At 41.7% G+C, this 27,595-nt stretch overlaps 1 protein-coding gene across 1 annotated transcript in view; it reads right to left on the bottom strand.

Annotated features, from left to right (window-relative positions):
* The window catches only part of EPHA4 (EPH receptor A4), a 150,098-nt gene that overhangs the window by 14,415 nt on the left and 108,088 nt on the right, over nt 1-27,595 (bottom strand). Inside the window, exons 6-13 of the mRNA XM_039256908.1 lie at nt 19,986-20,110; nt 18,790-18,949; nt 17,511-17,622; nt 9,011-9,069; nt 7,106-7,219; nt 6,664-6,849; nt 2,205-2,266; nt 1,542-1,751 (exon numbers count right to left, since the gene is read on the bottom strand). Coding sequence (XP_039112839.1) covers nt 1,542-1,751; nt 2,205-2,266; nt 6,664-6,849; nt 7,106-7,219; nt 9,011-9,069; nt 17,511-17,622; nt 18,790-18,949; nt 19,986-20,110 — 1,028 coding nt within the window. The remainder of the gene's footprint in view (nt 1-1,541; nt 1,752-2,204; nt 2,267-6,663; nt 6,850-7,105; nt 7,220-9,010; nt 9,070-17,510; nt 17,623-18,789; nt 18,950-19,985; nt 20,111-27,595) is intronic.

The following is a 27,595-nucleotide window of genomic DNA, read 5'->3' on the forward strand; positions in this document are numbered from 1 at the left end:
GGCTCTGAGCTGGCAGTCAGCACAGAGCCCGACGCGGGGCTCGAACCCACGAACCGCAAGATCATGACCTAAGCGAAAGTCGGACGCTTAACCGACTAAGCCACCCAGGCGCCCCTATCCTACTTTTATATAGCATGACAAAGGTGCTTAACATGGCTAGAAGATAATACATAACATTACATAGGCTCTTAGAGGATGCGAAGTACCAGATGCTAAAGCCATTACTGACTTTAATGGGGGGGGGGGCACCTGCAAACATGGCAAAAGAACCGAATATTACCCAGGAAATGTTAAAATTGCTGCTTGTTTTTATTTTCATTGCCTCAAATGTCTATTGTTTGGTTATGTTTACATGAAAGGTGTTTTCAATTGAGTTTCAAATTTCCTAAGGCTCCATCTGGGGAAATTAATACAACTTGAATTCAGACCTGTAAGCTGTTCAAGAGAATATCATTTGAAGGCTTGCTTTACTACGGCTACTAAGCAAGACAATAAATAGTACTAGAAATTACATTGATACACTGCAGTTTACTCTGAAAACCCAGTGTGATACATTTCTACTTGTTCCATACAGAAGGACACTTGTGCTGCCTTCCACCTTCCGTAACTATTTGGCTAAGGTTTAATCTATGTAAATGTATCATTCTAGAAGCCCCTTTAACTTTCCTCTCCAAATACTGGGGAAAAAAATACAAGATCTTTAGCATTCACAAAGATGCATCCTTTCTGACATGAATGGACTTAGAATTCAAAAGTGGATATATGTGTAAGAATCAAAACTAGAGCCAAAGCCATTGAACACTACAAGGAAAAGAAAAAACAACCCACCCACCACCAACCAACCAACCAAACAAAAACAATGCTTAGGACTGTAAATGCAAAATGAGCATCAAAGGAGGAAAATGGACGGTAACTATCTGCTTTCTGTTGATTTCAGCAGTGCCAGCCTTAATGGCCAAAAACTTTTAGGATTCTGTTTATTCCATTAGTATCTTATATTCAGATTGTCCAGCTAAGATAGTAGAGCCATTAACTGTAGACTGATAACTCTTAACTGTGCCCTAATCCGGCTTATCTACCAGGAGTAAAATGAAGGCCATTAAATTTGAAAAATCCTTGCACAGTGTAAATGATTTATAATTGCTGTATACACACCCTCAGACTCAGTGGCCAACTAACTAGAAACATTGCTCTGTCTTGTTTAAAATAAGAAAACTTTTTAATAATAGAAAAGAACCAAATAGAAAATCTAAAACAGGAAGGAAGGAGGGAAGGAAGGAAGGAAGGAAAAGAAGAAAAATTAAGTGTAAAAAAATACAATAATTAGTAAAACTCTAGCTTGTAGTTTTTAAAGTAGTCACACATCTTAAGGCATTTTCAAAATCTCTCTCAGAAATACGGCTTAAAAATGAAAGCATGGATATGAAGAGGTTCTGAAGAATGAGGAAACTTAGAAAATCACAAAGGGCTTAAACACCAAAGTGAGAAAAGAGGAACAGTTACATCAGAGTCAAAGCCCGGAGGTCACAAATCCTCCTTACCCTGGTGGTATAAGCTGCTTCCGGATCATCCTCAAGTACTCGGGACATGCCAAAATCAGACACTTTGCAGACCAAGTTGCTATTTACCAGAATATTCCGTGCAGCCAGATCTCGGTGCACATAGCTCATATCTGATAAATACTTCATCCCAGACCCGATGCCACGAAGCATGCCCACCAGCTGAATGACAGTAAATCTGCCATCGTTCTTCTGCATAGGAAAGGAATGAAGAAAAACCTAATTAGCATTAGGCCAAATTAATTTGCACCAAAGCATTTATTACTTGGATCTTTTTTGATTTCTGTACCAAGAATGCAATGAAACGCAACACTATTTCTGAACCTTTCTGACCAAAGTCACTAATTCACTAGTAGAGTGTATCCTAAGGACCGGGTTTGCTTCCTGCGGTAGATGGAAATTATCCAATTGTAATGAATCTATGGCTCAAACAGCCCCACAATGCAAGAATAAATCAAATACCACCCTCATTGCACATGGACTATTTAATAGCCTTTAAAAATCACATCATTCTCTATTTCTCCTCTTCTTCCCTTGCCCCGTTAAAAGATTCCATGAATACAACTAGACAGAATGGACATAAGGAGTCCGTTAGAGTTTTCTAAATACCAACATTCTTGGGTTTAATATAAAGTAGTCACGTACCCTGAGGAATGCATCCAAGGAGCCATTCTCCATGTACTCTGTTATGATCATTACTGGTTTACCTAGAGTTTTCAGAAAGAAAAACACAAACCCTTGATGAGCACTGCAGTTAATGAGATAAAAATGGGCTGTGCACAGTTTTACTGCCAAGACACCTGTCTTGTGCGATCTAATTTAATTAAAACAAGCCAAGCTTATGCCTCAGCTGTGGGGAGCTAGGAATGAAATATTAAGAGGACGGGTACGTTTAAATTCCATCTGGAAGGTTAACCCTTTGGGTGGCTTGTTGACAAGGTCTTTAACTAAAGTGGCCTCCGGTATCCAGGGAGCACATGAATGGATAATTGCTCTCTCAAGCAAAAGGGGAGGGAGATAAATGGGCAGACCTGCGTAAAGGAGAAAAAAAATCTTTAGGATAATTAATTTATTTTGTCCCCAGAAGAGCCACTTGTGTCATGCTAAAGGAATCAATGGGCAGAGAAACTTTTTTACTTATTTAGAGAAACCCAAGGTTCTGGGAGCAGTAACTGCACAGGACATTTCATTACTCAGACACATCTTAAAGCTCAAGAATGTGCAATATTAACCCTGCCCCCACCCCCTTACTCACATCCGGAGATATGTCCTTTCTTTTCCCTTTCCTATCTATAAAAAAAGTTAGCCTATTTGCTCCTTTAAGCAGACAGCTTCAGCAACAGCAAATAACAAAAATCAGAGAAAAGTTTCAGGAAATTTTTTCATCAGAGACACCAGGTTAGTTCAGTACTAGAAATTCTTGCTCCCCCCTCACCTGTTTTTTTTTTTTTGAAGCAAAGAGAAAAAAAATGATTTTAAGGTTTGGGAGGAGAGGGGGAAACAATAGTTTTATTTTACTTTAGTTTTCTTTCTGAGGTACTTAGGAAAGAAGGACCATTCTTTAGTTTCTTAATGGCTGACAATGGACCCAAGATCTGAACCTCCTTCTATTTAAGTGGTTATTTGTGGGAGGGAAATGGGGTGAGGATGTAAATCCTCATTATTTTATAAGGGAAATGTTAAAGCAAAGAGAATATAAAAGAAATATAAAACAAAATGCTAGTTGGATAAATCAAAAATATTCACTTTCACTGCTGTACTTGTGGACTGTTCAGACTCAGATATTCAGTCAGGGAAAATGGACTGGGGTCGGTCACTGCTGAAAAGTTCCTATAATTATCCTAAAAGAATAACTTTCTCAACCAGAATAGTCTCTTCTGTTCTGATGCGGGGAAATGTCTTTATTTCAGAGGCAAACATTAGAAAAGAAAAGAAATTTTCAATCTCAAGATAGTCCGAGTTACCATCTTTTAAAATCATCTATTTATTTATTTTTAATGTTTTTATTTTAAAGTTTATTTACTTCTTTTGAGAGTGAGACAGAAGGGAGAAGGGGCAGGGAAAGAGGGAGAGAGAGAGAGAGAGAATCCCCTGCAGGTTCCTCACAATGCAGAGCCTGACGGGCTCAAAACTCACCAACCCTGAGATCATGACCTGAGATGAAACCGAGTCATCCAGGAAACCCAATCTTTTTTTTTAAATTGTGTTTGTGGTGTCATGTCTAAGAAATCTTTCTGAGGCAAAAGTTTTGGATGAGGAAACAATAACATGCAGAATTTATTTTCAGGGATGAATGGAAGCTGGCAGAAAAAGCGAAGTTGTGGGGTAGATCAAAGGGTGAGGAAAACCAATTCCGGTCTTTCCCGTCGGCTGGAGGGGGTAGTCTCTGTACACCTTTTCTGTCTTCCCTCAATATAATAAATAGAAAGCTCTTTGATTTATTAATTTCATTTAATTTTATAAATTATTAAATAAATTTGTAATAAATTAATTTTATGAATTTACTCTGGCAGAGAGAAAGAGAGAGAGACAGAGAGAATGGTTGTTGTGGGAAGAGATAGAGAATCCCAAGCAAGTTCTGTGCTTGAACCTGGTGTGGGGCTCGATCTCACAAGCCCTGAGGTCATGACCTGAGCCGAAATCAAGAGTCGCTGCCTAACTCACTGGGCCACGCAGGTGCCCTGAAGCTCTTTGTTTCAGTTTCATTTACCCTCTACCTCTGTGGCCACAGACAGAACAGATGCATCTAAATGAGCTATAATTAACCCAACTCAATCAAAAGATACTTTGTCAACCAATGAGAAAAGTGGACTCTCTTGCATTAACACCCACTTCTATTTCACCAGATCACTCTGGAGGTGTAGACAAGAGAGTAGAAGATCCAAAAGAAAGGGGGGAGGTGGTGGAGAGAAGGTATCATCTCCCCATCAGTTTAAAAAGTTATTCAAGTAACTGCTGGTCATGAATTCACACGGTTCCACATCACCTTTGTGCCCTCACACCTCCCTCCTCTGACTGTTGGCAGGTCTTCACGATTTTTCTACATTCCTTCTTCTGTTTGTTAAAAGTATCCATTTGTCAGCATCTTTATAGGCTCTCCAAGAGAAATAAAGATGAATGTCTCCATAAGCAGAGGCACTTATAAAAAGGGGCTCAGCTGGCCTCAAAGATGGGAGGTAGCTCCTCCCCTGGAAAAGGCAGGGATGCAGTGGGGGCGGGGGGGTGGAGTGGGGGAAGGGGACAATTCCTCTGGTGGAAATTTTAAATCATTTTAATTCAGTGACAACTGCATTATGCAAATGCATCCAGTCGTTTATAACAGTTACAGCTGTAACAGCTATGGGTTTTAGAGGCGCGGTGGGACTTTAATACAAAGATCCCCTGTTTCTTTTCTCTTCTGCAGAGGTGCTATGAAAATCACTGTCTGCAGCAGGAAAAACACCCCAAGCTGAACAGAGCCTCCTTTTGAGAAACTGGACCTGCAGAAGTATTTAAACCGAATGTTATCTTTCAATTAAAGTAGCGAAGGGCTCTGGGCAGCCCCGAAGGCCACGGGCAACAGAAAAATATCCTGTCTGTAAAACTAATCTTAAAAAGCAAAGAGAGGTATTCTATGCTAATTATAGCCTTCGCCTTAGGTGCAAAATTATATACCCTTAGCACCAAGGTTCCGCTTTTGAAAGGATTCTGATGATGGGGAAAGGTGTACTTCTTAAGACATAATATTACCACTGAACACTTAGGGAAGTTTTCTGTTGTTTACATTTGCCAAGCATTATGCTAAACACGGGAAGTATTTCATCCAAAATAGCCTTCTATGGCAAGTTCTGTTTTTATCTCTATTTTATAGATGAGGAAACTGAAAGCTTGAGCAACTAACTGGTCAAGACCACATGCTTTCTGGGCCGTGGCGCTGACATGCAAGTCTTTGGTCCATGGGCCAAGGGTCCGGGGTGCAGGAGACAAAGCTTTGGCTAACCTCTCAGATCTTTAGAAATTCAAGCTCATGGGGCCCACCCTACCTGAGGAATTAAACCTGAGGATGAGGTCCAGGAAATTGTTTTGACAAGTTTCCCAGAATTCTGATGTATGTTTCAGCTTGAGGACCGCTGAATGAATGTAGACTCTCTCTCACTTTTTAGGAACCTCCTTATCGTCTCTTCTTCAAAGGTTTTCTAATCTTGTGTCTCACTTTCCGTTCCGCCCCAGAACTGATGTCCAAAGTTTACTCTTTTAACCTACGCTTCTCTTCCCATGGCCCCCTTTTACCCACTCTGCACGTGTTCCCTGAGGATGCTTTTCACAGGCACCCTGAACTAAGTGAGAGGAACCTTGGCCTTCCAAGAGACATAGCCCGGAGCTTATAAGATCTTTGACTTGTAGTAAAGCAGTAGGTACTGTGGCTGCTGGAACAGAGCCACCTTCAGTAGTAACCGCTTCAGCTGCACTGTCCATGCGGTGCTTTATAAATGGGTCTTAGCCAGCCTTACAGATGTATTCAGGGTTTGCTTCACAAAGTGCATCTGTTGAGCTGTGTCGTATTTTAACTGAAGCGTGGTTCACAGGCTCAGCAAATGCTAATGGGCTAAAAAAGGAAGGTTCAACCAGGTGTTACTGTAAATAGGTGCTGAACAGCAAAGGCCATAAATCAGGCAGAGCAGACAAGCAAATCCCCCAATATAATAAAGATTTCCAAGATGCACTCCCTGCATCTGGAACCGAAGCTTCAAGCACGAGGTGTGGTGAGCTTTTGTTGTGTTTTATATGAAAAGTACTTAAATTTTATTTTGCTTACCATCTGCTTGCGCCTACCCTGTGACAATCAGTTTGGTCTAGCAAAGGTTTGAAAGATGGCGAGGCATACCGAAAATCTGCAATATTAATTTCCCTAAAATCTCACACAAGCTGCCTTGGAAATAGGGTATCAGCCTAAACCATAGACCCATTGAGAGCTGACTACAAGATTAATGACTTGTCCTGCACTGATTTCCTCCTATTAGCAATCAGTGGGTCTGCTCCATCTGTCATTTCCCTGGAAAGAAAATGTGTGTTTAATTTGCCAGTAACTTCTAACTTGGCTTTGTAAAAGGAGCGCCCCACGTACATTTGGTGACAACGCCTTCCAAGTGAATTATATTCGGGTGGTCAAACTGTCCCATGATGCTGGCCTCACTCAGGAAGTCTCTCCTCTGTTTATCTGTATAACCAGCTTTCAGCGTCTTGATGGCCACACAGATCTCTCTCTTGCCAGGCACTTTAAGACGCCCACTGCATACTTCACCGAATTCACCTTTGGGAGAGAAAATGAATCAACTATGGACCAGAAACACATTCAAGATGAGAGAGTAATAGCTGACATTTGCTGAGTGCTACTTACATGCCAGGCACTGTGCTAATGTTTTACAAGGATCAAGGAAACTTCATGTACATAGATATTTACATATATACTGTACATACGATAGTCATACACATTTGTATAATCCGCATATGTATATTTAATATCCACAAAGAAAATAGGCTTATTAGAGAGACACTCAGACACCTACCAACTCCTATGACTTTTTCAATCTTGATGCAGGATGCGTCAATTTCTTTGGCAAATTCTCGAACAGCTTGGTTGGGATCTTCATAGGTAAAGGGGTCCACGTAAGTTCGAACACCTAAGTAATAAACACATGATAGGTTGGCAGAGCACTTCCCAGAAACTGCTAATGAACTTAAGTTGTCTGTGTCTAAAAATACTTAGCAGAGGAAGTTTCCTTAGCATGACAAACATACTTAGCAACAGACATACAAAAATGTTTAAATTCTTGCTCTGGTTTTCATTAGTGGGTAAACAAAGAGTTGTTAGCTACTTAAGAAGCTGCAGCTCTACTGACTTCCTGGAATGTCTTCACACTTCAAGGATGAAATTTGAAAAACAACCCATCCCACGGAGGAAAAGAGAGTCTCTACAAGAAAATTTGGACTATGTTAGCTGAATATCTTTGTGCAAATCGCTTGTTCGTGTCCCACCCACTGTCTGCGGCTATACTTTCTTAGGGAGAATAATGGAACTTTCTTTCTTGACCGGCCAGGTCTACACGGTGCCCAATATCTGGACCGATTAAGAGCGTGACCAACAATTAACAAATGAAGATTAAAGCTAGGTTAAAATAGATTAGAGGGGTAATAGCAACTAGCTAACTGGGGAATATAAACTCTGTATTGGACTTCCACTTTTATTCTACTTTGGAAAGAAGGTGTTATAAGACACTGAAGGTCGCCTGAAAGCTTCAGCTGGAGAAAATGTTGCAGCCGAATTGTGAATGGTTTGAATATCAGAAAGTGTCATTCACCCAGACCCCACAGACAGCTCGCAGCCTAAACTCAGAACATCCCAGAGATGGCTGGGACAAGAAGCGTCAGTAATTACTGGGAGCTCTCCTTTCCTTGCTGGCGCTCCTAGGGCTTTGGAGCACAGAAAGCGTATAGGGCACTGGCTGGCCTAACCGCCTTGATTTTCCAGAACTATCAGTCTTGTCTTCATCATCGCATTATATTAAAAAAAAAAAAAAGTCACATTTGCTTTTAAAAATATATATCGCATGCAAGTTCTAAAACTATGGTTTTAGAAAAAAAATAAGGTGACTAAATGGAAGGTTATCAGACATTCCATAGCCTTTATGATTTATGTGCTGTAGCCAAGAAAATCTTTCTCAAGATGATTCTTCCTACCTCTAGTCTCTCTCTTCCTTCTACCTCCCGGTGCTGTCCAATAAGGTGGCTATTAGCTACACCTTGCTACTTCAACGTAAGTTACTTAAAATCAAATAAATTAAAATTTTACTTCCTCATTCACACTTGCTACTTTTCAAGTATTCACTATTTTCAATAGTGCACGTGGCTATTGGCTAATGTATTAGACAGGGCAGAGAACAATGCCATCATCTCAAAGCATTCTATTGGACATTAAGAATCTTCTACCTCACTCACGTCATTCTAGGGCCAGTTCTTGGAATCTGTTCTTCGACCCTCAAATAACCAGAATGCACTAAAGAGATATTAGTAATCCTGAATGCCACAGCACATATTTCTGAGGCTGGAGTGATTACTGTTCATTCCTTGTTCTTGTCCTCTCCAAAAATTGTATCTTACAAGATGAGAAAAATTGCTCCCTGTTAAGCCTTGCCACCCAGCGACAAAAATGAGTCAGCAAGACCAAAGCTTTTTCAGGGTGGAAAATAAAATAAGGAGTAAGAATTGAAAGGAAATTTCCCCAACCCCCATCTTTAACCTCACTTGAAACAATCCCAAATCACTTAGTTCAGCTGGATACCTGAGGTACATTATTTAGATAACTCTATGAAAGAATTATAATATTGATCGCCACATGAACTTCATTTAGGCATTTCTAAACTAAAAACATGAGACGTAAGAAAAAGAAAACCATTCTTAACCCAATTTTGTACCTTGATTCAAATGTTTCTCTTCATCTGCTTCTTGTTTAGCTTTACTGTATTTACTCCGTCTATTAAAAATTAAAAACAAAAACAAAAAAACCCACAATTATTTTCAAAAGTTGTAAGCCACAAGGTAAGTTCTTTGCTATCATACTATATACAAGTTAGGCAAATAAATATACTGTGCACATTTCACAGATGAGGAAACTGAGGTTTATGGACAGTGAAATAAAAAGGTGAAAAACGGTTTCAAACAATTAGTCAAAACTGATTGTGAGTCTGCTCCTTTTTTTTTTCTTTTTTTTTAGAGAGAGAGAGAGAGAGAGATCATTAGTGGGGGAGAGGAGAGAGACAATCTTAAGCAGGCTCCATGGTGGGCCTGGAGCCCTAAGCAGGCCTTGATCTCACCACTGTGAGATCATGACCTGAACCAAAATCAAGAGCTGGACATTTAACCAACTGAGCTATGCAGGTGCCCCCAGAGTCTGCTCCTACTCACAATGTTAAACTAAGGTGATAAAGCAAATATTTTATAATATAATTTCAAATCTCTAGAATCAATTTATCTGATTGAAGATCGCTTATAAGTTTATTGGCTAGTTCTCCCATACATATTCTGAAGTAAAATAAGTTTCCACGGGTGAATTATGCATAAATCAAATCGCAATAATGTTCAGTATGTGATAACAGTAAATCCTATTGCTACAACCACAAAAACCACTACCACAAAAAACTCATTATTATACGGTATTCTTAAAACAATAGTTTTGTGGTCATTGGTTTCAGCTGCTGCTTACAAACTCCTGAATTATTAATGAAATTTAAAAGGTAAATATTTGCTTTTTACTGGATTACGTTCCTTAAGAGTTTATAGAAAACTCGAAAGAGTAAAAATGAGAAGTTTCCATTGGTGGCAGAATTCTCTTTCCAAAAAAATGGTGTACGGCATCACAGTTGGTATTCTGCTCTAAATGTCCTGAAGAAATGAGCTTTGGGCATTATAAAAGTCTTGAGACTCAAAAATCATGAATACATATAAATCTTAAATCAATAATTTTGATACATTATATATGCATGCATGTGTGTATATATTTTGTAATATGTGTATGTATGTATGTGCATATAACTTAAATGAATAAAAAAAGTCAACTCCGTTGGTACTACAGATTTCTAAAGGTTGGGGGAAGATGAGGCCAAGTAAGTGAATAAAATGTGTACATTTGTGTTTCTGTCCAAAATGTAAAGTTCACTGGAGTCCATTGGAGTTTATAATCATCTCCTATTTTCTAGGAATTTTAAAGACAGAGTAAGTCCAAATTCATACAGAAACTGAGGCTCCCAAGGCTGCAGAGCATCTTGGCAGTGAGGTCCTATCAGAGCCTGGAAACCTGAACCCCTGAACTTTGAACCAGTTGGAAGGGTGGGATGATCCTGTAAAAGAGAGAAAAGCAGAGAACCTAATGGGGCCGCGCTCGGCAACCAGAGAAGCAGTCCCATCAAGGTCCCCCTATCAGCTCTCGATTGTCTAGCAGGTGGGAGCCAGCTCTGCGATCAGGCCCTCAGAGCCTGCAGCCTGCAAATTATACCACCTTTCACTTGTGTGCTGCTGCATTTCACTTTTCAGAACGTTCCGGACACATTATCATCCCCTCGCATAGCTGTTTACAAAGCAGGAGCCAGCTTGGTAAACAGAGACCTCAGTCACTGGAGTTAACTGCCAAGTGTGTGGAATTCTTGCATTTTTACTTTGCTTTTAACTTTTTAAGGAGCCATCAAGTCTATTACTGAATCGCATCTTCACAACAACCCCAGGGAGTAGTTACGCAGAGAGCACATGGGGCAAGCAGCTCACCCACGACCCTCTTAACAAGTACAGGAGTGTGCTGATGGCCCAATATCAGTAAATCCACTTATGTTGGATTCCACTGCTTTGAAAATGCATTGCTTCATCAAGGAAACTCAACACGTTGAAATGTCCTAAAACCAGGCATCTGGATGAGAGATGTAGTCCCCTCCACCGCCCCCTCACCCCCTTCCCGTTTTAAAGGAAACAGAAGACTGTTAGGTCAGGGACTATGAAAACAAGATTTTATGTCAGGGAAACGCGTGGCGAGATCCCAGGGGTGTGATAGGGTCCTGCCAGCCTGAGCGATTGGATCTTATCAGAGTTCCTAAAAGCATTATCTAAAATTACAAGTATATCTCTTGAACCACTTTAGATTTCCAATACTGATTTGAATGTCTTTCCTTTAAAGAAGCAAAACAATGCATAGAGCAGGAGAGCTTTGGTACCAACTTTAAATTGCCAGTGAGTTCGTTAAAAAGACCCTGGAATATCCCAGTAGAAACAAGGGCCTCAAGCTGCCCAGGAGTGCAGTTATCTGTTTTACATCAAGCACATCCATTAAATTATGTGCAAAGCCAGAGGAAATGCAAAATGGCAGGGATCATTAATTATAAGGTGGCCACGCCCATCCCCTCCTCAGACTTCTAAACATAGAAGGAAGTAAATTAGAGGGGAAGGTGTACTTTTAAAGAAACTTCTTGACTTGCTGTGTTCCTTGGAGGAAAGGACCCTCCAGGAGTACGGAAAATGCTGAAAAAGAAACACAAAAGAAATTACTGTTCAAAGACAAACAGCAGCCCTATTAGTGTCTCCATAATACACTGGAAACTAAAATGCTTAAGTCAGGCTCTCTCTACCTTTGTCACCTGATGGCCCTTTCTCCTTGGCTCAGGGTTGGACAAAAGTGTCCGTTATTGTCCCAAGAAAGAGAGCCCACTGAAGTTGGGTCAGCCAGGCTGAAGGAAACCACCTAGCCTAAAGAAGTGCTAACTCTACACTGACATCCAAGGCAGATCACCTGAAAGGCAAGAGGAAACCTTTGTTGAGGATTTGCTAATTCCGGGGACTTGGGCAAGCTGATTGGAATTGGGCGAGTGGTGTGCTAGTGAATGCACCAGAAGGAAGCTTGGCACCTTTCATCTGCAGGAGGGAGAAACAAGACCCTCCCCTTCAGGTGGAGCTGTGAGTCAGAGCTGAGCCCTCCCCAGCCCTCAAAGCGGGGTTGGAATCAGGGTATTAGCAGGCATTGTTGAGGCACAGCATGAGCCCCAAGCACTGCCCTCCCAACCAATGTATCCTTCTGGCACCTCGACTATTCAATAAAACAAACAAAACCTTGGGGGTGGGGGTGGCAGGGTCCCAGCACAGGAAACTCTGCTTCTATTAAAATACTAACTTCCCTGATCAAGTGGATGAATTTGATTGATGTGGTTCACTGTTCCAAAACTAATTAGTAAAAGGTAAGTAATTTATTCAGCTAAAGTGCAGATTAAAGAAGATAAAGCAATGTAATAACCAGCACGGCTCCAGGAGGACCCTTTCCAGTGTTTAATGGCCTCACCCATGAAGATTCATAGGAGCCATCCTTCTTTTTCCCCTTCCTTAAGCTGTCATTGTTCTTGCACCAAATGATGTCTAAATGTTCTCCATGAGCAACATTTTGAAATGGTTGGAATTGAACCATACGATTGCGCGCAAGTTGTTTAGAAATGTTCCCGGAGTACCATCTGCCCCCTCATTGTATGAATTTACATGACTCCATCAGAGCCAATTTAGGCTAACATTTGAGAGCATTCATTCTTATGTGATCATAATATTCCAATTAGGACACCAGGCAAGATAGATACGGACTGAATGGAAACTGGCTTAGCATTACGTGAACGGTTAGCTCCAAAGTTGAAAATCATAGCCTTCGTTCGAAGACAAAACCAATGTGCGAAGTCTGACTTTATGGTGTGTGTTAGATGTGCACGTGAATTCACAGATTGCAAGCACTACCATCAGCACAGAGAGTCCTGAACTTGTGGTCTGCTAGGACTGTCTATGTGGGCTTTTGAAGTAGGTCAGTTTTTTCAGTTCAGAGGAAGACATTCAAAGAATCTATGCCAGTATTGGAAGTCAGTCCTGATCAGGCAACTAGCTGTGTGACCTTGGTTTACTTAATTGTTTAACCTCCTCTCCAGGCCTCGAGATCCTAATATAGAAGATGCCAGTGTTAGAATCAAGTAGTTTCCTAAACCAGAGTCACTTGTATATTTTTTCACAAATTTTGCTGCAGCTACCTCATTTATTTTCTTAAAATCAATTTACTTTCTTTTTTAAATTCTAATAAGGAGGGGACAGTCAGTACACCCTAACGTAAATGGACATAACAAAAACCCAGTAGCTCCAGCAATCATTAGAAAGTCAGTATAAAAACTTCCGTGCCTGGTTATCAGGCAATACTTGCCTCTGATCACCAAAATGTCCTTTAGAAAAGAGAGACTCATCTTGTATTCCAGCCTTTTCTTAAGAGTTTTTCGTGAATAATCAAATATTATTGGGGGAGGGGCACACTGGCATAATGCAACCCAGATTAGTAGTATTTCGGATAGCCTGATGGAATCACTGATAAAGGGGCAGGAATCAGAGAAATTAACACATTCGATCAGTAGTCCTGGAGGTTATGACCTTCTCATTGCATTTTATGATGTCATTGTTAACAGTCCTTTCAAAAATCACTTTAGAAAGCAGTAAAGTGGTTCCACTGTGGAGAACACAAATAAATACGTGCAGCGGTGCGGGGACATGGTGTCATACTTCTGAGAGATGGCACACACGTGGTTTGGGATAAACTTTCTAGGGACAGCATGACAGAGATACAAGGACAACAGCACGTAAACGACCCCACAGCAAGCACAGCTGTGCGCTCCCAAAGCTGAAACAGTCCTTTAATTACAACTCAATGGCCAGAGAACACACAGACCATAGATGCTTTTAAAAAATGTAAGGCAATTTGCTTAAGATCATGTGGGTGGTAAGAACATACCCTATGTCTTAAGCCAACATACTTGGTGTATCATTTCAAACATATAAATAAAATCTATAAATGTGGGAGTTTGATTCTTTCACAGAGATCCCTAAATGGTTTACACACGCAAGTTGGCCAAAAGGAAAGAGTGAATCTTCTCACTGAGAAAAAAAAACACAAAAAACAAAAACTGAGATTACCCTGGCTTGCCTAAAGCTCGGGTTTCTCCATACAGAGGAAATATAATAAAATAAATGAAACAATTGCTATAAAAAAAATTCTAGCAAGATACCAGCTGTGAGCCTGAGGCCGTTTCCTCTTTCCTCGATGACAAATTAGCACCAGACAGATTTTCCTTTGAGGTGATCAGAAGAGCTGAAACTTTTCTTGCTGTGTGGGTCCCTGCCCTCTACTTCTTAAAAAAAAAAAATCTCACTTGCCATCCCCATGTGGGCCTCTGCTGGAGGGGGATCACCTGAAAAGGGGTCTCTCTGTCTCTGGCATTGACTCTGCCATCAACATTCTGTGGCTTTAAGACATAAGAAGCAGCCCTATCGTTTTCCAGGCCAGGATACTCTACTGGGTGCTCTCCTGACTGTTCGCAAGATTATTTGGGGGTGCCTTTTACCACCTTTTGCTTGCACTAAAAGCATGGACCAGACTTTTGTCCGCACTACGTGTCTCCTCTCTCTTCACCTGTTCTTGTCACACTGAAACATCTGTACCGCGACGTGACAGAGCACACAGCCTGTGCGCGGAGCACAATCAGCTGAGTGTGCCTCGGCGGCTGCAAAGCCTGTCAGCTACCTGGCTCCAGGCAGCCTTTCCCCTGACAGCTTTATGGCCGACACTAAAGAAGAATCAATAGAAGGGCAAGGGGTTGACATTTCATTTTCTAAAAAGTGATCCATTGAGGACCAATCACCAAGCAGTGTTTATCAGCCTTGGGAAGTGACATTTTTTTTTAATGGGGGAGAAGGGACAAGAATCATCACTGGGTAACTCGACAGGCTCAATTCTCTAAGGTGGGGACTCATAATTGGAAATCCGATGCATCCTCCTCTCCATCGTGCCTTAAAGAAGAAAGTGATCAATAAAAGCAGCAAGGAAATTAAGTCATCAAGTTCGCGATTCTATTTTCTATAGCTACAAGCTTTTAATAAGCCTGTCTTCCTGCCTGACATTTTCATGTGCTTTTCCTTTCTTTTTGTCAAGGCAGAACATCCAAAAGAAACTCGTAATGGGGTGGCTTGTTCCTAATAATTCTGGTTTCCTTGGTATACGTAAGGTAACTTAAAAAAACAAAGGTAACTTCAAAGAAAGTCTGGATGCATAGACAAAGCCTCCTATCAACATCAAAGAGAAGGTCCAGACACAAGACAAGACCCACTTTCTGCCAACAAATGATCTCTCAGATGGTTCTGAGCATCGTGTGGTGCTAGATTTTAGCCAAATATTATTTTGAGGTAGAGGGAATTAATAATTTTTTTTCATAGTTTCAGACTTTTAAACGTTTTTCTTTTCTGCTAAATATTATTGATACACAGTGTCAAATTTTCAGATGCAGAAATGTGTGATAATGAAATCGAGAGCCCATGTAATTTCCACAAATCCCCCCATCCCACTATCAGATGCATATATATTATTGCACACAGTTGCCCATATGTTTGTGTGCTGGGCATGGATATATACACAAAACCAAAAACGCGATGAGCAAGCAAGAGGTTCATCCTGACTGACTTCCACAATCAAATGCCAGGAAAGGAAAGTACATTTGAAATTCAAATTCTGGGGGCACCTGGGTGGCTCAGTAGATTGAGTGTCTGACTTTGGTTCAAGTCATGATCTCACGGGTTGTGAGTTCGAGTCTCGCATTGGACTCACTGCTGTCGGGGCAGCGCCTGCTTCAGATTCTCTGTCCCCAATCCCTACCCCAACCCTGCTTGGGTGCACACACTCTCTCTCTTTCTCAAAAGTAAATAACATTTTATAAAAATCTTAAAAAAAGAAAGTCAAATTCTGTTTAGGCAAAATTGAAGTTTCCAAAGAATGAGATCTACTAATAGATAGGATGTGGTGGGCACGTCTACGTATGTTCTATGTCACGTGTAGTGTGGCAACAAGAATGAGTGCTCGTGGTGGATTTAACCTCTTCAGGATGGAACGCGCTGCTCGAATCAAACACACTGCACCAGAAAGAACACACAGTGACAAATGCAGGTGGCGCCTGCTCACGATGAATTCTTCTTCCATACTTTTTAGAGTGACCGTAACTGACTTCTATAATACCAGGACATTTGGGAGAGTGGGAGTGGAGGCATATTAATAATACATGTGACACCCAAGACCATCCAGGCAAATTAGACATTTGCCCTAATTATAAACTATCACAAAGTGAGGAAAAAGCACGGTGGCTTGCTCAGGCCAGTGGCAATAGCCAGAGGCATTGTTGTGATGTTGCCGAGAGTTAGTTCACCAACAGAAGAGGTAGAGAGAGGGGATACAACAGACACTCAGCAGGGAGCTGGGCATGACTACTGCGTAGCCAACAGTGTGTCTCCTACTAAGGCAGTGCAATGGCCCTAGACCAGTACTACGCCTTTCTGAGATCATTTTCTTCTTCTGTAATGTGAAAAAGTTTATATTTAAGACAATTATGTTGACATCCGCAGGTTCAGCCTTTTTTTTTTTTTTCCCCTTGCCTAAAGCTCCACCTTGTGAAACAGTCAACAGCATAAGGGAGTGCAGGTTGGGGAAGCCCCGGGTGGCACATGTTGCAGGTAAGTGGCTGTCCCTCCTCCACCCCATTCCTCTGGAGCCTCCGGGCAGCGCAGCAAGTGAAGTACGAAAAACTGGTGCAAAAAAATCGGCTGCCTGGTTCATTTCATTTCTCCCTCTCTTTTCCTAGACTGTTTCTCAAGTATCAAGTTAGTTTGGAGACTTTCACAGAACAAGTAATCTGCTGTTTTAGATTCGTTTCCAAGAGCAATGCGATGCCGACAGCGTGTTGAACGGCTATTTTCTGGAAATGGTGATGGCCTTTCCTGAAAGAAGACTGAGTGCAGTGCCCAATTATTTGCTTTGGTTGCAATTATTATCAACCGAACTCATGTTGGAGCACCTACTGTGTGCTGATTTCTCTCCTTTACTCCTCAAAATTCTACCATCAGTAGCTCTTCCAGGCAGATCTACGATCCTCTATCCCTACTTTATAAAAGGGGAGAGGTGGGGGGAAGGCTCTGAGAGTTTAAGTAATACAGCTGACAAATGGCAGGGCTCAAATTTTCGACCCACATTTTACACGACTTCTTTTTTGCCTTTGGCAGTAAGTCCAAGCTTAAAAGAGGTATTAATGTAACACCTTATAGCTCAGAGTATCTAGAAACCTCTCCCTGGCTTGCTTTTCGGCTGGGTTTCCAGGAATTACCCGGGTCTTTCCAGGACTCTCAGCTGTGAGGGCTGCTACTGGGCACAGCCAGCAGCTCAGGCGGGGCAGGGGCGTGGGGAGATCAAAGCAAACAGCAAGGAGCTGGCCACGCACTGCCCTGTTTATGATGCTCATCAAAAGCCTCAGCTTTGTGGGGAGGAGACAAAAAGCTCCCTCATAAAAACTGAGATGGGGGAGGTGGGTAGTGAGTGGCTTAAGTGCTTACCTCCTGCTGATGACAAAAGCCGCAATGAGAATGACCACCAGCACCACACTGCCTGAGACGGAGACCAGAAGGACTGTGGAGTTAGCCCCATCTCCAATGATCCGGGAAGGCACTGGCAAAGACAGTTACACAAGCATCACCTCTGAGAAAGTCTTATGAGCTAGAACGTCTGTCTAACTGGGGCACAAGTTCCAACGTTCTGAAGCTATTTGGGATGCTCACAGCCTCTCTTGAACTTCGATGAGTATTTATGCAAGGGGATTTCTAAGAGAGCTTTAATGGGATGAAGACATTCTTTTTATCATTGTATGAAGAATTTCCACCAGAAGATTCTTATTAAATCCTCTGGTAAATATTACTGCCCATTGGGTTTCCTTCTTTTCATTTCTAGTTTCAGCCCTAACTCTTACTTAATGAGCTGATGTGTTCCTTAGTGAGAAAGGTTGGAAATTTCAAAAAGGACAAGCAGTTTTGAACACCTACTTCACTCCAAATCTATCAAAAACCTGCTTATTATTGCCCAGCTCAAAACCCACTCCATCCTTGAAGCCTTCCAGGAATATCCCCCAAAATGTCAAACCCCTTCAGATTCCATTCTAGAGTACTTTTTCTTCTGTTTTTTTTTTTTTTAAATCTTATTTTATTTAGTAACTTGTGAATAAAATTGCTTTCTAGAACGGATGCTGAAAATTCTTCTCCACCATCTCCTTCTCAAGTAAGCTCAATTTTGGTTGGTTAATTACAAAGGCAGAGCCATCTTATGTAAACTGCTTATTCAGTAGGCACGTCCTTTGTTAACATTTTCAATTCAATCCATCAGTTGGTCCAACTCACAATGTTGAAAGATTTGATGTTTGTCCAAAAGGGCTTAAAAAAACTGATCTGACTTGGTTAAAACAGATTCCTAGAAATGAATAAAAGAAAAAAAACTGGTCCCTTCTTTACTCTTCCCAGGGAGAAAACTTCCTAGCTTAATAATGTAAGATAGCTATGTCACACTTCATCAGTCACTTAGCAATCCCGTCTTTCACCACTCTATAGAAGACCCAAAATAAAAAGAAGGAAGGAAACATTTTTCAATCATACAAAAAGACAGGTTAGATAATATGAAAACTGCACTTTTCTAAATAGCATGGGGTTTTCTAGGTCACCGACATCTGAAATCCAAGCAGCGTTCATTGCACAGAATGTTTGCCTAAACGAAAATTAGGTATAGCTCCTTGGATTTCTGTAATATGATTTCACCTGGACTGTAAAAAAGGGCCTCGGAGGCTGATACCTGTGTTGGTCGTGACCTCCAGGGGCTCACTGAAGTCTCCATAGCCGGCCGCTGTCCTGGCTCGCACGTGGAACACATAGGAAGTCAGAGGATTCAGGCCTTTGATATCCGTGTTTCTGGCAGCTGTCCGGACAATCCGGTAGCTCCGTTCATTCTGATCCTGCATCATGGGACGATAAAATTGGGGACAGTGGTAGAATAAATCCCTCATCTACTCTAGGCACAATTTTTAAGGCACCAAGCCAGGGCACTCCGAAGTTGAAAGTAAATAAGAGACTGATAACTTCTCTAAACCTTATATTCTCTTCAATGTTGGAAGTTACCATTGTTACATGTTGGATGTTGAAAGACATGTGGAGTTCAGGTACGATCACTGTTGACAATGACCATATCCGGATCTGTTTTTATAATCTTTTTTTGAAAAGAATGTCAGATGGTGATTGGTGGCTTTTCTCACTCCACAGAGTTGACAATTTAAGAGAAGGAACTATGAGAAGTTCTCTTGTCTCTTTCTATTTTCCGTCTAGAAAACGTCAAAAATGTTGTACTGTGGTTTCAGTGAAAAAATAAATCCTGTCCCTTTTTTGCTTTTAATAAGGAAGCCAATAAGTGATTATCTTTAAAAAGAAAGAGAAGTCAATTGTTCATTTTCTAGACAATCTTGAATGCAAATAGCTCTCTTCAGAATTCTGTCCTTTATGAGAGACAAGTTATTTGTAAAAATAATGTCTTTCTATAACTTTAAGAGGCTGAAAAATGTAATTTTCCTTCCCCGATTTTCTATTAAAAGTCATCAAAACCCACACCTTGATTCTGAATAGCAGTGATCTACTTAAACAGATCATTATTTCGACTTTTATGAGTCACTCTCACTGATAGAAGGCTTACATATAAGAACTTCTTAGCTATCTTGATTTCCATTACTCGAAAGAAAAAAAATGGTTATATTAGAACACAATGTATTTTTCCTATTTTTCAAGAGAACCAACTTAATGCATAAAATTCATAATTGGATTCTATTGGGGAACAAAATGCATTTGGTTTTGAGATTCACTGGTACTCTGGATGTATAACTGGGTAAAAACTATAGAGACAAAGGAAGAAAGGAGAGTGGGAAGGAAGGGAGGGAGAGAGGCAGGGAGGAAGGGAAGGTAAAGAAAGAAGGGAGGAAGGAAGCTTGCTCATCCAAGGAATACCTTCTCATAATACTTGACTTCATACTCCAAGATCACCCCGTTGGGTCTGTCTGGTTCCAGCCAAGCCAGAGCAACACTGTATCTTGTAACTTCTTTAGCCTGGACCAGGGCAATGGATGATGGTGCTATTGGGAAAACAAACAAACAAAGAAACAAAAACAAAAGACATCTTGCTTTAGGGGAAAGACAAAATGGTGGTCTCGGTCAATAATTTCATCGTACTTAAGAGAAGTGTGACAGATCGTCCTGTCTTTCCCCGGGTCCCCATTTCACTCTCCCCCAGGACAAAGGCATACCATTTGTATGGTTCTCTCCAATACTTTGGTACATGGTTTGTCTTAGAAAGATAACCTCTTAAGTCAGTGCCTGGTCGGCCTGGTCACCGGCTTATGGCATTACTTCCACGGAGCTCCCAGCCATCTCTCACAAGAGGCTGTAGGTACAGAGAATGCTACCCACTTCTTTATTTTGGCAAGCCATGAAAGGTATTGGAAGATCTCCTCTTAAGCTCAGTAAACTGCACCTCATCCCACCTCCAAAGTTTACAAGTGGTCACCTTACAGGTCTTTAATTTTATACCAGCAGAAGAATTTGCAACTCTTCCTGGAGAACTGTAGTAACTGCAAACACTCTACATCCTTTCCAAAGTAGATAAAAGTACTGCTTCATTATAGCTAAGTTTCCAGTGTGACGCGATGATGCAAATTATGAAGAACCCCAATAAAGCAATGACGCTTTCTCTGAACATATGTGATGTTTTGCAGTTATTTTTACAGAAGCTGAAATACCGCTTTTGCCTCTTGAGTAGCAAACTTTCTTCATTCCACGAAAAACAGACACAAAAACAGTTCTCTGCTGGGTGTGTTATGGGGGGGTATTTGGAAATATTTAAAACGAGGCTGCCATCTTCTTCATTGTGACAGTCACATCTCCAGCCAGCTGTTGTCAAGCTCTGCTGTGACTGACAATGACATAAGTGTGCCTTCTCCGGGGAGAAGAGGAACATTCATGAAATCTGTGATCTTACCTAACAAAGCTAGTCTGTACAACCAGAGATTAGGGGGTCTTCCTAAACCGAATGCATATTCTTGTTTGTTACCAAACCGGAGGGAAATGTGGAAACAAACATCACAAAATGGCCACCGGGGAACAACAGCAAAGTGTTCTGCTCTTACCCAACACACAAACACAGACACACAGACACACAGACACACACACACCTGCCAAACCCCAACTCAGAGGAAACCAGAGAAAAGGTGAAAATAAATTGTCACTAGAAATGAACTGGGGCTAACTTCAAACATGCTTGACCATATCTGACAGGTATCTTGACGGAAAGGAAAGCAACCAGATACACCTTAGTCACACAAGGGAATCTTCCCACTTAAGTGAATCCAGCAGGGAGCACCTCTTGGAAGTGGTTATTGGGCAGCCTGGCATGTCCGCTGGGCGGGGGGGCTTCAAGATGGCGCATGTGCACACACAGACGCGCACACCCTGCGCTATTTCTCTCTCCCTCTCTTTCTTCCCCCAAAGCTGTTCCAGATTGGATCTCAGGCATAAACACAAGTGAAAGATACAGTGGATACACATGTCCTCCATCAAAGGCAACCCCAAGGTTAGTAAAGATACAAAACTGGATGAACAGAGCTGCGTGCAGCAGACATATGGAAGCCACTGAACATCTGAAGAAAATGAAAAACGGAAATGTGCTCATTAGCCGCATTAGGCTTCCCTCCCCCAACACACAGACACAGACAGACAGACAGACAGACACACACACACACACACACAGACACACTCCCTCTCTCTTTCCTTCCTGGTTGACCTGCAACCACTGTCCAGCAAAATGCAGGGAGTGACTTTCCTAAATATTAAGATAGAAAGAAGGCTGGGAAAGCTGCCTGGCTGTGAAAAGCTATTTCACTCCAGGTAATAAATACATTGCCTAACAGAGCACTTTAGCATACACTCCATAAAAAGGGGCTCTTTAAATTCTGATGTTCGGGATGGGAAAGTGAAATAGAAAAGCGAGGCCTTTAGAAAGAAAGCAGGGGAGGAGGGGGTGGATCATAAAGTTATAAAATGGACTTTCGCGCAGAAACGGCCTGGGTCAGATCCTGATAATCAACAGATTCCTCGGGGAAAGAACTGCCTGGCTGCCCTTGGGCCGCACTGATTAACTACGCTGGTTTCTCTCTGGTTGGGTTATCACTAAACCGCTGCACGTGGGTGATGAATCTGATTTCCATTTCAGAAGTTGGAGCGGCAGTGTTCCCGGGCCCGTTCAAGGGGAATATGAACTCGACCGAAGTGCTCAAAATACAGCAGAGGCAGGGAGTTCACAATATCATCATGTTAACCACTAGAATATTTCTAATGCGGCTCAACTAGGAAAATCCATATGCACAAATGTGTAAATAACCAAACAGCGTGTGCTCTGACTCGGCTGTCATAAAAATGGAGGAAAATGAAGCAAAAGAGGAAGGTAGAATCCTTCTAATTCCCAAGAGGTATTATGTTGTTTGGCTGTCCTGTCTGAATTCCTTCGGAACAGATGTCTTCAGAGAAGCCTTTTTATCAGGCCACAGTGATGGCATTCCATGGCCAAGCGAGACTGAGAAATATACCCACTAAAATGTGCCACCCCACAGTAGTCTAATATGGCAGCCCTTCCTTCCCCGCAGGAGAGCGTCTTACCTTCTCTGGCACTACTTTTTCCAGTCTGGAAAAATCTGGGCTTTGCCGCACTGCCACTCTGGAGGAAAGAGGCAATCTGGATGTGCTCCACGTCATAAGCACACGGGGCTTCTTCCCTCGCCCTTCCTACCCTGCTTCCAATCCAGCCTCCAGATCCACATCTGGGAGCCATCACCTGCCACGTGTGCCCGGCTGCAGCTCTCTTCCCCAGATGAGGCATGTGGCCGTGGCATTTCTCCATCATTCTCCCACCCCCGTGGTTCCCAAGCTCGTTTTCTCACGCCCTCCTTGTAACTGCCGCCACATCCCTCTTCAACTTGTTCTGTGATTTTCAGTGATACTGTTCTCAAACCAACACACTCTACTGACTCAAGTTGTATTTAAAAAAGAATCTTCCCACTAATGATATAGGCAAAACCTTGTTTATCACTTGCAACTAATAGTAGCAGGGAGCCATAAAAAACGAAGATGGAAATAAGCAATGCTATCAAGGTTTGCTGGACACTCTTGCCTCTCCGTGCTTTATCAAAAATAGAGATTAGCCAGTGTGAGAGACGCCTTAAGGATAATCCCGCACCAGAGTAGATTCTGGCCTTGGAGTAACTGAGAGAGAATTGAAAAGAAATGAGCTTTCACACAGGGCAATTCAGTATTACATAACGTTCCACACGGGTTTTCGCTAAAATGATCTCTGATGCTACCACTGGGTGTTTCCACATTTTGGTAAACACTGTCAAACTCTTCTCCATTTAGAAATATTTTGATTCCTGAGTCCAGACACCTCAGTGCTCTGCCCTTTGCTAACAAATTTACAAGATAATAGAGTATTAGAATAACAGCGTGAACACTCTCATCCCTAAAATATAACAAATCAGTGCCTTAATTCAAAAAAGGGCCTCTCACCATAGTGGAAATGTTGGGCAACATAAAAACACCAAGCAGGGGATGACTGGGAGGCTCAGTCAGTTGAGCGACCACTCTTGGTTTCAGCTCTGGTCATGATCTCAAGGTTCGTTAGTTTGAGTTCCGTGTCAGGCTCTGTGCTGACAGTGCAGAGCCTGCTTGGGATTTTCTCTCTCTCCTTCTCTCTCTACCTCTCCCTCACTCATGCCCCCGCCCCTTAAAGAAAATAAGTAAGTAAATAAATAAATAAATAAACTTAAAACAACAACAACAACCAGCAGAAAAATGGTCCTCCTTGCCTCTCAGTTCTCTGATTTACATCCTGAAAGCTATGGAGACACAGTTTTTCCTTAGTACTGAGTCATCCACTAAGCACATACTTAATAAGCACCAACAGAACAAGGAAAAGATAGGAAGGGGCAGAAAAGTTAAATCAAATCCAGTCCTTGGTATCAAATTAAGACCCATCTTATGCATCAGCCTTTTTTTTTTAAGTTTATTTATTTATTTTGAGAGTGGGGCGGGGGGGAGGTCAGAGAGAGAGAGAGAGAGAGGGAGAGAGAATCCCAAGCAGGTTCCATGATGTCAGCTCAGAGTCCAGCATCGGGCTCGATCCCAGGAACCCTGAGATCATGACCTGAGCCGACATCAAGAGTCAGACGCTTCACCTGCTGAGCCATCCAGGTATCCCAGCCTTTTCCTGATTAACAACAACAACAACAAAAGAAGATAAGGACATTTTTATTTTTACTTTTTTATGTTTATTTCTTTTTGAGAGAGAGAGAGAGAGCATGAGCAGAGGAGGGATGCAAGAGAGGGAGACAAAGAATCTGAAGCAGGCTCCAAGCTCAGAGCTGTCAGCACAGAGCCTGACGTGCGCCTTGAACCCACAGACCGCGAGATCATGACCTGAGCCGAAGTCTGACGCTCAACTGACTGAGCCACCTAGGAACTGCGAGGAAATTTTTATAATAGTCTCACAGAGAAGACACTCATTTTCTGGAACTCAAGAGGAGACAGTTCCTGCTAACCCTCTTCTTATCCAAATTCTCTCATGGTGATGGAGAGAAGTACCAGGTGACGTGGGCACACCCTTACTCTACTGTGTTTTCAGACACGCAATACACTTGCTGAAGAGTCAGAGGAGAAGCTGGGAGGAAGCTGACAGATGATGTAAGTATCCTCAGTTAAAGGAAAAGACACATCTTAGGTTGGAAGCATTCCTACCTTCCCACAGACATCCCTCATAAAAGAGGTGTTTGCTTTAAGGAAAGTTTTGTGTCCTTGTACATGAGCAAGAATTCTTCAGTGGCTAGAATTTTGGCAGAACACACAACCAGAAACAGCTGAGAGTGCCGGCCAACAGTAAGATGGTTGAGAAAGATGACTGATGGATGCAAAAATCACAAAGGCAAGAGATACTAAAGGGTAGTGTTAAAGAAAGGTTTGTGGCTTAATTCAATTAAGTCCTTAATTCTCAAATGTTAGAAGCAGTATTTCCAATGACCGACAGATGTCCATTTTCCTGTCCTGAAATGCTGTTATCTGAGACCACATCCTATTAATCTCAAGGGTATTTCAGCAGTTTTTAATCCAAACCATATTGTCTATTTCCTTTCCTTTTTTGCTTACAAATCACGCTGACATAACCGTTCAAACATTCAACAAATGCCCTCTAAGCCTCTGCTCAAGGAACTTCAAATCCAAAGTATAGCTAAAGAGGCATTTTTGTTTAAACAGTTAAACAATATCTGGCCAAATAAAGATAGTGACTGAGATGAGAAGCCAGAATAGGGAGGAAGGCATTGCAAACTGCAGAAAGAACTATGGAAGTATTTGGAGTGAGGTTGGTGAAACACTGTCAAGGTTAGGAGAGACAAACAGAAGGCAGAAAGGTGAAAGGTGGTGAATAGAGGTGCACTTACTCCTAGTATGACTGGAATTTTTAAGAAAATTGCATTTTCTTAGCATTCTGATTCTGTGAACAGTGAGGGCTCACCTAGGACATGTGAAATGAGATAAAGATGAAAATTTTTGGTTCATATACTTTTAAGTATTCTTCACTTTACTAATTTGGTGAGAAGATCAATGCCTTCTAGAAGGATTTTGGACAAAATTCTGGGTTTGAAACTTACCAACTGCCATCTTGGGCAAGTAACTCAAACTTCCCTACCTCCATGTCTCAAATGTCTCTCTCCCATGTCTCAAACACCTTCCTCTCAGATACAAGCATGTGAGTTATTAGAATGGCCACTCCATAAAAATAGGGCTCTCCCTTGTTCATATCTATGTCCAAACTATTCAAGACCATGTCTGGCATAGTAAGAGCTCTACAAATTTGTCAAATGAATAAAAGGGAACTAAATGTGAAAACAGATCTAAAAAATATCTGCATAGACAGTGAAATGTTTTCTAAATAGAAAGTACCAGAAGGAAGTCATCCCTAACACAGCTTTTTATCTGCACCTGCTTCAGATGATCTTCTGTGGGTTTGGTTTTGCTATTTAGGTTAACTAAGCTATTGACAATTAGGAGTAAAGCAAATGACAATTCTAATTATAAACGGAGTCTCTGTTTTCTAAGAGATATGAGATGCTTCTGAACTTTTTTTTCAAGCACACAGGTTGTAAAATGTCATTCAAATGCGAGTTAACATTAAAACTAGTTTTCACTGCACCTGTTACAGCCAGCATTTTGAGGGACTTGTTCTTTTGGCTGACGGACGTGTTGACAGCCCTCTCCGTATTTCACCTCTATATCTGGAGGGTACGTAAATATTCTCCTCACCACAGAGGTACAGTGGTGTTGAAATCTTTCCCACCAAGTCATAATCCTACATCCGGAAAGGGCCCTATGCATCTCTCTTGTTTTGTAAGACCAGAGTTATCTCCAAAGATGCACTAACGTAAACCAAGTCTATCACTGCCAAGAGAAGCCATTAGGTACTGCGTGTATCCCTGAAACCCCACCCAAGGGACATCATTGATGAAGTGTCAGGGTAATAGAGTACAGAACCCTCTGTAGTCAGGTTAAGGGCAGCAAGATTAAGCACATGGAACAGATATCGTTCCATGCATTCACTGGAAACAAGTAAAATGGTAGTAAAGTATCATTTTTTGAAAGATGGAGCAAAAACCATTGAGGATGAAAGAAGAAAAATTCACCAAAGTTGAAGGTTGAATGATCTGAGCTTTCTACTAGAAAGCCAACATAAATTATCCCTCCTTCAAATAATTCTGTATTCAGAATTCCACATACCCCCGAGAAACTGAGAATGCTTTCTACCTAGAATCCCCATTTGCCATGTACCTGTGGTTACATTTGGTGCGAGACTCGGCCGGCCACATGCCTGCAGAGAGCACATGTGGGTTTTATCTCTGTGTGTGTTTTTGATAAACAGAAACAGCACAGATTCGGGGGGCTCTATCATGACTCTCTGACAGTGGTACATTTCACAACGAAGAATTACAGGAGATGCTTTGATGTCAAACAGAGGAGCCTCCTTTTAAGAAAACGGTAAATTTAACTTTCTTTGGTTCAAAGCTCAGCAGTTCTCTTTGCTCCCCACCGATGCAAGTGCTACAATTTTCTTTTATTTGCTTCCTCAATGACTTGCCATTAAACACCTACAAGTCACTTTACTGCAGCAGTTTGGTACTTCTGACACCCAAATAGGATGGAGAGGAGGGGAAAAAAAGATACGGAGCAAAGAAAGGCAGGAAGGAGTCGCTATGAATCACCGCGGGCTATCCAACTGTTTGCTTGGGTCCAGCATCACGAGCAATGAATTAAAAACAGTTTGGAGGACTTTGGGGCGGGGGGTGGCGGTGGTGAAATAGCTGAAACAGATCGACCGCATTTCACCACTGGCCCAAATTAGGAGGGTGGAGGGAGGAAGGCAGGAAATAAACAGATGCAGTGAAAGGTCTCCAGCCTGCAGGCAAGGAAGAGTGAAAACAGCCTTTATGAAAGTCAAGAAACCAAAAGCCAACGATGTCAGTGGTACT

This window comes from Hyaena hyaena, unplaced genomic scaffold, assembly GCF_003009895.1.
Source record: "Hyaena hyaena isolate Hyena2069 unplaced genomic scaffold, ASM300989v1 scaffold_595, whole genome shotgun sequence".
NCBI lineage: Eukaryota > Metazoa > Chordata > Mammalia > Carnivora > Hyaenidae > Hyaena > Hyaena hyaena.